This window comes from Mustela nigripes, chromosome 2 (assembly GCF_022355385.1).
Source record: "Mustela nigripes isolate SB6536 chromosome 2, MUSNIG.SB6536, whole genome shotgun sequence".
Taxonomy (NCBI): Eukaryota; Metazoa; Chordata; class Mammalia; order Carnivora; family Mustelidae; genus Mustela; species Mustela nigripes.
In genome coordinates, this window is record NC_081558.1 from 4169039 (window position 1) to 4181947 (window position 12909).

A 12909-nucleotide genomic window follows, 5' to 3' on the forward strand; every position below is an offset into this window, starting at 1 on the left:
ACCCTCCCTTTGGCAGGTCGGGATCCAGCTGAGGACGGGCTGGTATTTGAGGCGGTCCTTTGATCCCCAGGGTTTTCCTTCAGAGATAAATTTATTGCTCGTCTCCCCCACCAGAATAAGAGCCCCACGCAGGTAGAGATGGAACCGGGTCTGCCCATGTTTGCACGCCCGGGAAGTGCAACGGACCAAGAGAAGGGGTCCTGAAGCACTGAGGGGCCCCCAGCACGCGAGAAGACCACGGTCAGGGTGCAGAAGCTGGAGTCTTTCTCTGCCTCCCCAGCCCCCCAGGGAGCACAGAACGCCGCTTCCTAGGGAATCCTCTGGGAGCGGGAGAGGAATATGGATTTTCAGGCGAGAAGGGTGAGGTCAGATTCCGTGGGTGGTGCGCTGGAAGGGACCCTCAGCAGGACCGGCTGGAGGAAGTGTTGGGGAAGAACGATCACTTCGGCTTATCACCATCCCCCAGCCCCATGTTGTTGAAATCAAAAATGGATCTCTTCACTTGGGTAATTATGCTGGCACTGACATCAATGACGCGTGGTTATCTCCCAAGCAGAAGTAACTCTGGGGAGAGCTGATGCCTCTAGCAGCCCCCAGAACAGTCAGTTACACTTTCTCCCCTTTTGCAACAGAGAGGAAGCTGATTCAGGTGACCAATGTCACGTCATGATGGAGCTGAGGGAGGGAGCCATGGGGAAGCATTCTAGGCAGAGGGTACAGCCCGTGCAAAGGCCCTGGGGCAGCACTGGGCCTGGAGGAACAGTGAGAGGGCCTGTGAGAGGAGGAGGGGAGGGGAAGGAGGGAACAGGGCCCATCGAGGCAGGGCCCTGGAGGCTGTTTGGATGATGCTGGCTTCTACTTGGAGTGTGATGGGGGGCCTGGAGGCTTCTGAACAGAGAAGTGCCATGATCTGACTTTGGTTTCAGTAAAATCACTCTGGCCACTGCTGTGAGAAGGTCCTGGAAGCTGGGGGAGGGCAGCAGCCAAGGGATTACTACGTGGTGGCCATGGCACTCCACAGGAGAGTTGGTGGGGGAAGAAGTGGTCTGATTTGGGATGGTTCTGAAGGTGAGGTCAAGAGCCTCAGGAGGTGGGCGTCTGGGAGAAGGATGGGAAGCGAGGGTGAGCAGCAGAGGATGGCGGGAGGCGCGGGGTTGGGGGGCAGTTGGGGCTCGGCTTTGGACGTGCCGGTGTTGAGCCACAGCTTCGAGCTGGCAGGTCGGAGAGGCCTGGCGGCGGTGCCCCCTGGGAAACAGCCGTTCCACTGGGAGCCGGGGTGCGGTCAGCAAGACGGTGAGGGGCTTCGGGAAAGAAACCAGCAGTCTGAGCAAGGCAACTGCTGGAGGCCTTTGCCATGATAATTTGGAGCAATTTCTGGACAAGGGACCCAGCCTGGGAAGCTGCCGATTCAAGCCAAACCCCAACCCTGGTCGGCCTGGCATGCTTTGTCGTCACACAGGCCCGCGGTCTGCCACCAACTGAAGACCACGTGCTCTTCGGCAATTTGTGCTCCTCGATGAGAAAAAAAAGTCATAGAATCTAAATCCAATTAATCTACAAGCCGGTCCTCCTCCCGGGGTCTGGAAGTAACAGGAATTTATTATATAAACCACGCCTTCCCCGTGTGACAGTGACTGTGAGCCAGTGCGGGGGTGGGGGGTCCGTCCATGGGGGGGGGCGGTTTGTTCTGAGAAGGGATCTGGCGGATGGCCGAGGGGCAGCCTTGGCAGGAGCCCAGGCCCCTCGCCTACTCAAGGTGGGGGACCTTGACTGAAGTCCCCCCTGCCTCCAGGCCAGGCATCCAGCTGCGGTGGGGAAGGTGTTTTCATGCCCAGGGCAAGTGCGTCGCCTCCTCCCCTGCACACAGCTCTCGCTGGCTTTCAGGCCTCCAAATCTGCCCATCCCCATCTTTGAGACCGCTCGAGGCCCACTTCCTCCTGTGGGGCTTTCGACCCCAGGCTGGAAGGTTTCTTCCACCGGCAGCCCCCTGGGTTTCACTCAGCCCCTGGAGGGTCCTGAGCTCCGGGAAATTCCCGGAGACCCCGACCTTGGCTGGGTCTGGAAGGTGCTGTCTCGTCTCCCAGGCTCGGGGCATCTCGCTACCCCTGCCCCTGGCCCCCCCCAGGCTAGTGTGTCGTCGTCATCATCCTTGGAAATAAGCAAACTCCACAGAGCACGGGAACCAGCTCGAGCAGGAAACCTCCACGGCTGGCATCCCTGTGCGCTTTGGTGTGCCCTGGGGGCACTTTCTCAGCCCTGCTTGCCTACTGCCCGCGCCTTCCCTGTGCACGTGCGGGTGGGCCACCGCCGCCCCGGCTCTCTGAGAAGGGTCTGGGAGGCCACCAGGAAAACGGGTCCATGGGGTGCGGCCCCCAGCCCGGCTTGTCAGCCCGAGGGCGGGGCTGGCAAAGGAGCTGGGGCTCGGCCAGCATCGCCCCGCACTCAGACTGTGGGCTACGAGCAACCAGGGTGACAAGCATCATAAGTGAGTGTGGCCAGTGGCCACAGGGCCATGGGACCCTCCTAGGGGTCAGGACCCATTCTCTCTCTCCCCTCCGGGCTCTCACAGGAGTGGGACGAGCGCCAGGTGGCTTTCACAAAGATCTTATTTCTCTTCTCTGATTCTAAGCCGCCATGCCCAGGCCCTGCTGCTCGAGGCTCCACGACACACGACACATGGCCAGGGGGAAACAGACTTTCCTACTTGGAAACCGAACCAGCAGGGAAGCAGTCAGAGGAGTCTCCTTCCAAAGGAAATGTGTTAGAAGCCAGAAGCGCCCCTGCAGCCAGAGACAAGCGGCTCATGCGTTTCCCCGCTGACATTTTACACTTCCTGCGGAGCCTGCCTGCCTGGGGTCTGCACCCCGTTCTGCCTTCCTCAGGCTGACTGGGTGCTGGGACCCATGGGCCATATCAAGGCCACGTGTGTCTGCTTCAGGGCCCTCCTGAACAGGCCCTTGTGCAGACTTGCCCGCACGGTGGCCCGAGTTTAAGACTGAGCAAGCAGACACTGGCAATTGTTCCCTCCCCAGATCTGGCCACGGGCTGACACTGGCCAGCAGTAACTGGCGACAGGGAGGCCATGGGCCATCTAGTCCGGGGTGAGGGGGGAGGGAGGGCACTCAGCAGGCGCCTGACACTTTTATTTCCTTATATATTTATTGCTTTGCAACAACAGGTGTGAGACTGCTCTCCCTTCCAGTGACCGGGAGTCACTCTGAGGCCCAGGAGTACAGGGTTCTCGCTCTCGTCACGTCTACCTGGAGCAGCCCAGCACACCTGTGCCAATCCAGAAACCTAGAAGTTTCTGGACCTTCCCTAGCTGGGTTTCTGCCCCAACATCACGGCCCTTTGAGCCAACGCCTCACTTGGCGCGTTGGGCAGTCCCAAAGTCTTGCAGGGTCTTAGTTAGGGAATACTCTTACAGTCCCGTCCTCCACACAAAGCTGCGCAAAGACAGGGACATTCGCTGCCTCCTGGCACAGAAGCTACCAGCATCTCCCCAGGGGGAGGGTGAAGGAGAAAGATGCTATACGGTTAAAATCAGCAGAAGTGTGTTGCTTTGCACTTTCCTCCTAGTGTTATTATTTTTTTCCCCAAAGAGCTGATCACGGACTGGAAACGCAGCTAAGAGCCATTAAGGCGCTCCGAGTCCCACCTTCTCTGTTGTGGTTCCTGCCTGTTCTTAGTGTCACGTTATTTATGACGCCTGTCGCCTGCCCGCTCTCATGCTTCCCTCCGTGAGCGCCGGGAGGGCACGGGCTGTGACGGGCCACCTGCTCAGAGGCAGGACCCTTTCCCTCATGCTGCTGAAATTTTTTTTTTTTTTTTTGCTGGATGAAACATCCTAGGTGGGCTTTCTCCCTTCCTCTCAGCGCCGGAGAGGGGTCATTTCATGGCCTTCGCTTGCTTTTTAAAATGCCTATGAAGGTTACGAGAGCGGCGGGGCAGGCCGCCAGGCGGACACACACTTACATGGCTGTTGAGTAAACCGCTTTTGTGTGAAGTGATCCCTTCGCTTTTTTGGAGGTTTTCAATCGCCATTTCAAGCTAAAGAAAATGTGTGCAGAAACAGAACAAAACAGAAAAAAAAAAAAAAGGAAATCAGATGGTTAGCATCAGCCAAGATTGGTTTTTATTAATATCCAAATAATGATTCAAGCACCTACAAGATAAAAACAAGGCTTGACGCGAGTGCGGGGGTGTGGTTAGGTGCGGGGTTGGGGGAGAAGCTGTGGGGAGCAGGGCGCGACTCCTGACATGCCCTGACATGCGGCTGAGTGCAGGAGCCGGGGCGGGGGCGCCAACAGCACAAGGAAGCGGTCTGCAAACACGGGCTGCTGCAGCTCAGCACGTCTGCGTGAACCCCGAGCAGAGGTGGGAGTCCAGGTAGAAGCCAAGCCAGCAGAACGACCACCCCGCTGCTCCCCCGGACCCGTCGCCATTTGCTGCGGAGAATCTGCTGTCCACCGGAGGACAGCTGGTGGCAATGCTGACTTCCCGGCTGGCCTGTCCTGGCCCAAAGCCCAGGGTCTCCCTCTTGGGTGCTCCAGGAAGATACCAACGAGGTTAAAGACCCTGGCCCTGCCACCGAGAGGTGTCAAACCCTGGGACCATGGACGCATCCTGGAGATCTGCTCCTGAAGGTTTACAAAGCATGGCTGGGCAGAGAAGCTTACGTAGGAATGAGAACAAGTCCCAGGGACAGTCACGGGGAGCTAACAGGTCTTCCTGGGGGAAGGGGCTTCTGTTCTGGGTTCCGAGGGCCCCATGGAAGCAGGGAGCGGAGGTGGTCCAGCAGGCCGCTGGACAGGAGGAAACACCTGGCTGTGTGCGGCCCCTGCCACATGTGTGTGTGCTGAATCTGATGCTCCCTTGTACATGTTAAGTGAAAGTGGGGAATCTGCTGGAGCCCACCATGACAGGCAGAGAACTGCAATGAAAGGCACACCATGACCGTCCTCAAACATGCTGGGAAGGCAGACTTCATTCAGTGATGCATGTGCAAAAAGCAGGTGGAACATGTATGTATTTTGGAAAGAGCAGCTGGACAGGGCTCCTGGGGCTGAGCGCAGGAAAGAGAGGGATCCTGCCCTGCCCATCACCTCTTCCGACCGCTGCCGTGTGTGTGTCCAGTCGCCACTTTTGCTCAACACTCTACTGGAAGTTCTAGCCAGGGCAGTCTGGCAACGGTGAGAAATAGAAGACATCCATATTGGAAAAGAAGAAGTAGAACTATCTCTGTTTGCAAACAACATGATCTTAGACATAGAAAATCCAGAAGGAGCCACAAAAAACTACGAATGCATAAACAAACCCGGCAGAGTCATAGGATACAAGATCAACATACAGCAATCAGTTACATTTCTCAACAATGAAGGATAGGAAAATGAAATAAAACAATCCCATTTGCAACAGCATCAAAGAAAATAAAATACCTAGGAATAAATTTAGCCAATGAAGTAAAATACTTGTACATTGAAACCTGTAACATTGCTGATCGAAATTAAAGAAGACCCACATAAAGAGAAGACATCCTATGTTCATGGATCAGAAGACTTAATATTTAGATGGTGATACTCTCCAAGCTGATCAACACAATGCTTATCCAAATTCTCTATTAAATTTCCAGCTGCTTTTTCAGAAACGGATAAGTTGATCCTAATTTTGTACAGCATTAAAGAGAACCTGAATTGCCAAAACAATCTTGAAAAAGAACATATTTGGAAGGCTCACATTTCCTGATTTCAATCAAAACTTACTATAAAGCTACAGAAAATGAAACAGGGCAGTACTGGGATAATGACAGACATATAGATGTACATAGGTCAATGGAATGGGATTAAACATCCAGGAATAATCCCGTATGTCTATGGTCAACTGATTTTTGACAAGGGTGTCAAGACCACTGAACAGAGAAAGAGTAAACTTTCTAACGAACGGTGCCAGGATAGAGGGGTTTCCACACGCAAACAAATGGAGTTGTTTACCTCACAATATATGCAAAAATCAACTCAAAATGAATCAATGAATTCAATATAAGAGCAGCAACCATAAAACAATTAGAAGAAGACATAAGGCAGTCATGTACAATACGTTTATCTTCATGACCTTGGATTTGGCAATGGATTTTTTATATGACACCAAAAGCACAAACAACAAAAGATAAAAAAAAAATGGGACTTCATCAGAACTAAAAACTTCTGTACAGCAAAGGACACTGTCAAGAAAGTGAAAAGACAAGCCACAGCATGGGAGAACTTATTTCCAAACTGTATACCTGAGAAGGATCTTGTATCCAGAATATACAGCAACCTCTCACAACTCAACAACCAAATGACCAAGACCCACTTAAAAAAAATGGGCAAAGAACTTGAACAGACATGTCTGCAAGCAGCACATGAAAAGATGTTCGGCATCCTTGGTCATTAGGGAAATACAAATGAAAAGCACAGGGAGATACCACTTCACACACACTAGTGTGGCTATTAAAAAAGAAAGAAAAAAACAGTGTCGGTGTGGATACAGAGACACTCGAACTCTTACACATGGCTGGTGGGATGTAAAATGGCACAGCCACTGTGGAAAATAGTCCGACAGTTCCTCGAAATGTGACACATAAACTCAGTTAAACTATTACATCCAAGCAATTCTGCTCCTGTGTGTGTTCAGAAAAATGTGTACACGAATGTTCACAGCAGCGTGATTCACCATAGAAAAAACCTGGAAAAATACTAAGGTTGGTCAGATGACTGGATAAACACAACATGGTCTATCTACACAATGGAACACCATGCATCCACAAAAAGGAAGTAGTGGTACGTGTTGCGATGTGCGTAAGCCTAGAAAACATGATGCTCAGTGAAAGAAACCAGGCACGAAAGACCACACAGTGCATGATGCCGTTTAGACAAAATGTCCCAAACAGGAAAATCCATAGACAGGAAGCAGAGTAGTTACCAGAGGTAGAGGGAGGAGGGAATGGGGGGGAGGGGTGACTGCTAACCCATCAGGGTTACCAGTTTACAGGCTGATGAGAATGTTCTAGAACTAAAGAAGGTAAAGATTGTACAACATTGAGAATTTACTAAGTGCTGTTGAATCATATACTTTTAACTGGTTAAAATGACGAGTTTTAGGTTACGTGAATTTGACCTTGATAAAAAATACACAACTAATTAAAAAAAACACTGTTCTCCCTGGCCATTTGAATGGATCTGTACCCTACATGCGTGGCTTTGTCACTTGGAAAATACTGGTCCACTGACTTGGCAGATGTTCCAAATGTGGACATGCTTCTTGACACGGTATTGAAAAATCACACTGGTTAATATCACTGCTAAGCTCAAAACTGTAATTCTTCTTTGGTTGAAAATGTATTGGCAACCACATCAGTTGGCTGTTTTCCTGGATAAATCATCCATCTTGCGCCGATCATTTTTGAGAAAATGCTTGCCAGTTCCCCAAGTCTGAATAATTGTCATTTGTCCGTTGTTCCTTCAAGGAGTGTTTCTTGACAAAAATGGCTGGTCTGGCTCATAGTCACTTGTCCGGCGGCTTTTCCTTGGGGCAGTCAACATCCTTTGGCAGCGGAAGTGCCTTTGTCACACAGACTATTGGAAAGATGTCAACTCTAGGACTGAGATTTAATACAATTCACAGCAATTAGTAGCCCCACCAAGGACCGTGGGTTCCCCTTAACTGGAAATCGCAGGACGCCATCTTTTCACTGTGAGTGTAGGGTGGTGAAGACCACAGTGACTTCTGGGAGACGTTAATGCCTCTGCCTTGCTCTGTACCTGCATTTGTGCCCCGGGGGGCTCACTGATGTTGGTTTTGCACAATCAGTACAAATACCAGCGGAGGGAGAATGGTGACTGATGGCTCAGCATTATTATGAAAACAGTTTTGACCCCTTAGGGCCCCTGGGAGGGTCCTGGGGACACCCAGAGGAGTGCCGGACATATTTAGGACTGACTGCTAAAAACACTATTGAAAAGATCACAAATTAAGGCTTGCTGCCTAAGATCATTCTGAAGAACCCATAGCTATTAAGTAGGGTCTGATCAAGTCCCCCGGTGCAGGAAATTAATTTAATGCACAGTGGAAATTCCCAAGGTGTTCACTGTGTCTTATTTTTTATTTTTTTTAAGATTTAAAAAATTATTTATTTGACAGAGAGAGATCACGGGTAGGCAGAGAGGCCCGCAGAGAGAGAGGGTGGAGAAGGAAGCAGGCTCCCCGCTGAGCAGAGAGCCGATGTGGGGCTTGATCCCAGGACCCTGAGATCATGACCTGAGCCTAAGTCAGAGGCTTAACCCACTGAGTCACCCAGACGCCCCTCACTGTGTTTAAAATTAAATCATGTAAACATCAGTAGGTGGTGAAGGTCAGGAAACCACCCAGCACCGTGCCCAAGACCGGTCGGGGAGGTAAACGTTCCGGAGTCAGCACGGCGCAGTGCGCGTCTGCCAGCAGAGGGCGCTGTGGCGCCACCGCCCAGCCCCGCGCCGGAGGCGGGTCCTGCTTCCAAGAACAAGGAGCATCTTGCACATCTTGAAGTCGGGTCTTCCTTACGGTCCTGCTTCCAAGAACAAGGAGCATCTTGCACATCTTGAAGTCGGGTCTTCCTTACACACCTTACACACCTGCTGGAGTGACTCGCACCGCCTGGCTCAATCCTCTCAGTGGCTGGAGAGGCTATCTGAGGGTTTTGAAGGGGCGGGGGTTGGGAGGTTGGGGGACCCAGGTGGTGGGTATTGGAGAGGGCACGGATTGCATGGAGCACTGGGTGTGGTGCAAAAACAATGAATACTGTTACACTGAAGAGAAATAAAAAATTTTTAAAAAATAAAAAAATAAAAAACTAATTTTATATTTGACTGGAGTTCAACATTGTGCCATCTAAAAACACTTATCAAAATGCTATCTGCACAGGCCCGCGGATGGAACAGTGAGGAGGAGCCAGGGATGGACGCAGTGGTGCCCCTGCCCCCCCCCCCCCCCCCCCCGGGCAGTTTTCTTTTTTTTTTTTTTTAATTTTTTAATTTTTTATTTTTAATAAACATAGATTTTTATCCCCAGGGGTACAGGTCTGTGAATCACCAGGTCCCCGGGCAGTTTTCTTGAAAATCACTTCCGGTTTCCGAACTTGCGCAGTTTCCCTCCCTCTTGGTGTTGAGCCTGTGCTTATGCTTCCGCTTCTTAACTTCTCAGGACCTTCATTTTTATTTTTCACTCAGTGCAATGCAGCAATATTCCTTTTCACTGGCCATTTAATACTGGTTTCTGCTACATGAATTATGAACAGAATAAGGGCAGAGGGGAAGGACACATGTCACGCGTTAAGGGCTTGTCCGGAAGGAGGGCAGAGAACACTTAAGGACTCCCGATCAGAGATACGGTGTCTCAAGAACCCTAACGTAATAGCAAATAGCAGACACGTTTTAAGAGCTCCCAAGTATATTCAAATAAGCCAACTATTTAGAAAATTCCCCTCCTTTCATGTATAACCCTAGCAAGATGCCACCTGCTGTAAGGACTGTCCTGGGGGCTCCTGAGGGAGAGTGGAGGTTACTTCTCTGAGGTCATGAGCGTATGCCCAGGTGGCCATTCCATTTATAACATAATAATCTCATTAAGAAGGGCCACTGGATAGGGGTCCCCTCTGCCAAGGGCCACAGTGACCACTGCTGGAGCAACAGCAGCATTGTGCTACATATTCGGTTCTGCTATCACGGAACCTTCTGTGATTCTCTTTCTGAGCCAGTTCTTAGAGATCAAGCGTTGGCCAACTTTTTTTGTAAAGGGCCAGAAAGTAAATATTTTGGGTTCTGTGAGCCAGACAGTCTCCGTCCACAACTACTCCACTCTGTCGGTGGGACTGGGAAGCAGCCACAGACAACAAGTGAAGGAATGGGCGTGGCCATGTGCCAATAAAACTTGATTTCCAAAGTCGGGCAGCCGGCTGGATTGGGCTGTGCAGCTGTAGTCTGCTGCTCCCCGCTGCCCCATAGTTCTACCAAGAATTATATGTTACGGACATATTAGACCTTATTGTTAAACTGACTTTTAAGAAATGACGTGGTTATAGAGGGGACAGCCGCACAATACTGTGAGCGCGCTGCGGACTATGCGGACAATTGGTAATCATTTTCAGCAGCTGACCTGTTTAGTTCTCGCAATTCTTAGAACTTTAAGCAATAAAGGTCTACTGAATTAAAGAATTTTTAAACTTTTCATTTGGAAATAACTCCAGACTTCCAAAAACGTAGCAAAAGTAGCACGAAGAATTGTGTACTCTTCGGCCAGCTCTCCATCTGCATCTCGCATGATCTCAGCACAAGGATCAAGGCCCAGAAACCAACCCCCATTCATCGCGATGAGTCAATGAAAGACCTCATTAGAATGTGATGACCATTGTGTTGACATCCTTTTTCGGGTCCGGGATCCCATCCAGAGCCCCACACACTGCGGTCCTTCCGCATCCACAGCCATGAGAGAAAATACCAGAATTAAATTATGTGCGGCGTTTCCGAATAAGCGCCACAGCGTGCTTTCTCACTTTCTTTCCAGGATGACATTCTTCTTCTTCAACTTTGTCACCGGAGGCAGAAGAGAGATGGAAACCTCAGATCTCTCTTTCAAAGCAGCCCTCCTGAGGAAACCCAGATACTGCTCCCACCTCCACGAAGAAACATGCAAAACCAGCTTCCGAAGTGATGATCGCATTGACTATGTGTCAAAACCCACAGCATGTGTAGCACCGAACACAAACCCTAATGGGAACCGCGAGCTTTAGTTAATAGTGACCGTGGGTCGAGACGGATGGGGACAAAGGTACCGACCTCCCGTGAAAGGCTAATGAGGGCAACCGTGGGAGTAGGGGGTGGGCGGGGGCTACGGGGATTCTCTGACTTCCCACTTGGTTTTTCTCTGAACCTAAAGTGGCGCTTAAAATAAAAAAAAAAAAAAAAAGGAGTCTATTAAATTAAAGAAAAAAGTAATGAGAAATACTTGAGTCCCAGAGCAAAGCAGATGTGCTCTGGGCAAACTGCCTTTCTCAAATGGCGTGCGTTTGCTTGCATGGGTGATACATGGGTGATATTCGCGTCTTCAATGGAAATGCAGGCTGCAGAGAAGACACGTTTGGCGACTGATAATCCACCGTGAACTCTGAGCGGTGTGGTGGCACGCCTGCCCACGGGCCACATGGAGTGGCCGTGAGATTGGAGAGGCACGTGTGGGCAGCCAGGCCGCACCCAGGGAGCCGCAATGGTCCCTTCCCAGTCTCCCCAGCCTGGACTCCATGCTGGTGAGCTGGAGAGAGATTACAAGATTTGACTTTTCTGAACCCACGTGCGGGTGGTCAGGGGCGAGATGCTCCTTGCGTGTTGGAAAGGAGGAGCTGAGTTTTTGATGATGCCAGGAAAGAAATTCCTGTGATTTCAAGTGGCGCATCTCCGGGCTGGATGTCGTAGAACTCGAATCTGTCAGTTCAGGGTCCTAAACAGTGTGTCTTTTAATATCGGGAACCAGATCTCAGGATTTTTGAAGACTCCAAGTGTCCTGGGGGGCCGGGCTGCTGACACCCCGGCTTCTCAGAGTCCGCACGTGCGGGTTGCCCTTCATCTGGGGGAGGAAGAAATTGATGGTGCGGTCCTGGGCACATCTGAAAGTCACCTCAGGTGCCACGAAGCGGACGCAAGCTCTTTAGGTAGCAGAACGTAGACTGAGAAAGCTCAGGACCCGCCCGCCGCTGTTCTCCGAGGTGACCTCAATCTTCACCCTTCTGGCTTCGGCACGGCATGTGCTGATGGACCTGGTGCGTGGCAATCCCGAGCGGAGTCGCCAGGATGAACACCGTCCTGATCTCTATGTGATCTGAATATGTAGGGCCGCCGCTACTGGTGACCTAGGACTCTGATTTCCTGGAAATGAAGAGTTTACAAAGACGCCACGCAGATGGGGAACGTGACCTGGGTCAGCATATCCTTTTATTGTAAGAATTGGTTAGAATGTTGTCTTCATCGGTCCGTGCTGTGTGGCCCGTGTTTGCATGGCCTGACCTCCTGCAGCCCAGGATGGCAGGGTCTCTACCTCGTGCAGCCCAAGAGCCTCCAGCGTCCCCTCGACATGACCCAAAAGGCAACTCCTGGGCAGAAACAGCGAGAGCAAGCCTCTGGGTTTAGACCCAGGCTCCGTGTGGTTCATCTAAGTGCCACAGCAGACGGTTTTATCCAGCAGTCCTCGTATGGGCCGTTCGGTTTTAAGATTTATGTAACACTGATGAAATAAAGACTCAAGAAAATCTGCACCCCCCCGAGTCTGCTATCTCTCATTGAGGCTAGACGGGTGATTCCCTCTGGTATTCACGCTGTTTCCAGAAATGATTTAAGGTCCCAAACTCTTGATGGATAAAGCTGGCAGGCCTCAAGTGTGGGATGCCAAGGAGACGTATTGCAATTCTGTTGCAATCTCAAGGCTGTTCTTGTTCTCAGCTCCTGGAAAGCCCCTCAGATCTCTGCAGCACTCGTGTGAGATGTTCCCATGCCGAAGCAAGTCAAGAGAGCACAGCGTGGGCAGGGTCAGGAATCGGACTGCCTTCTAAGATGATCGCTCCCGGGGCTCGCATGGAGAGGGGTGTCAAACACAGTCCATTCACGGATTCCCGAAGGATTTAAAAACATGGATCTTCTGAAGCAACTCAGATGAGAAACCATGGTAGCTGGGTTGCACGGGCTCTGGGCTGCACACTTCTTTGCAACAGGACAGGGTGGACCATGGAGAGTGCTATAGTTTCTCAGGAAATCTGTGACCCATGATCTTAGGATATTCTGGTATTACGCACTGATTTGACTCATTGACATTGAACCTCTTGTGTCTGTGATAGTTAACGTGGTCTGTGAG

At 51.0% G+C, this 12909-nt stretch overlaps 1 protein-coding gene across 3 annotated transcripts in view; it reads right to left on the reverse strand.

Moving 5' to 3' along the window:
* Positions 1-12909, reverse strand: part of RFX2 (regulatory factor X2) — an 89022-nt gene that overhangs the window by 17076 nt on the left and 59037 nt on the right. For 2 of the 3 annotated variants that reach the window (XM_059388783.1, XM_059388781.1), the window contains one exon: positions 3976-4050. The exons of the other annotated variant lie outside the window; for it this stretch is intronic. In XM_059388783.1, the coding sequence (XP_059244766.1) occupies positions 3976-4050 (75 nt within the window). The remainder of the gene's footprint in view (positions 1-3975; positions 4051-12909) is intronic. 3 annotated transcript variants of the gene reach the window in all.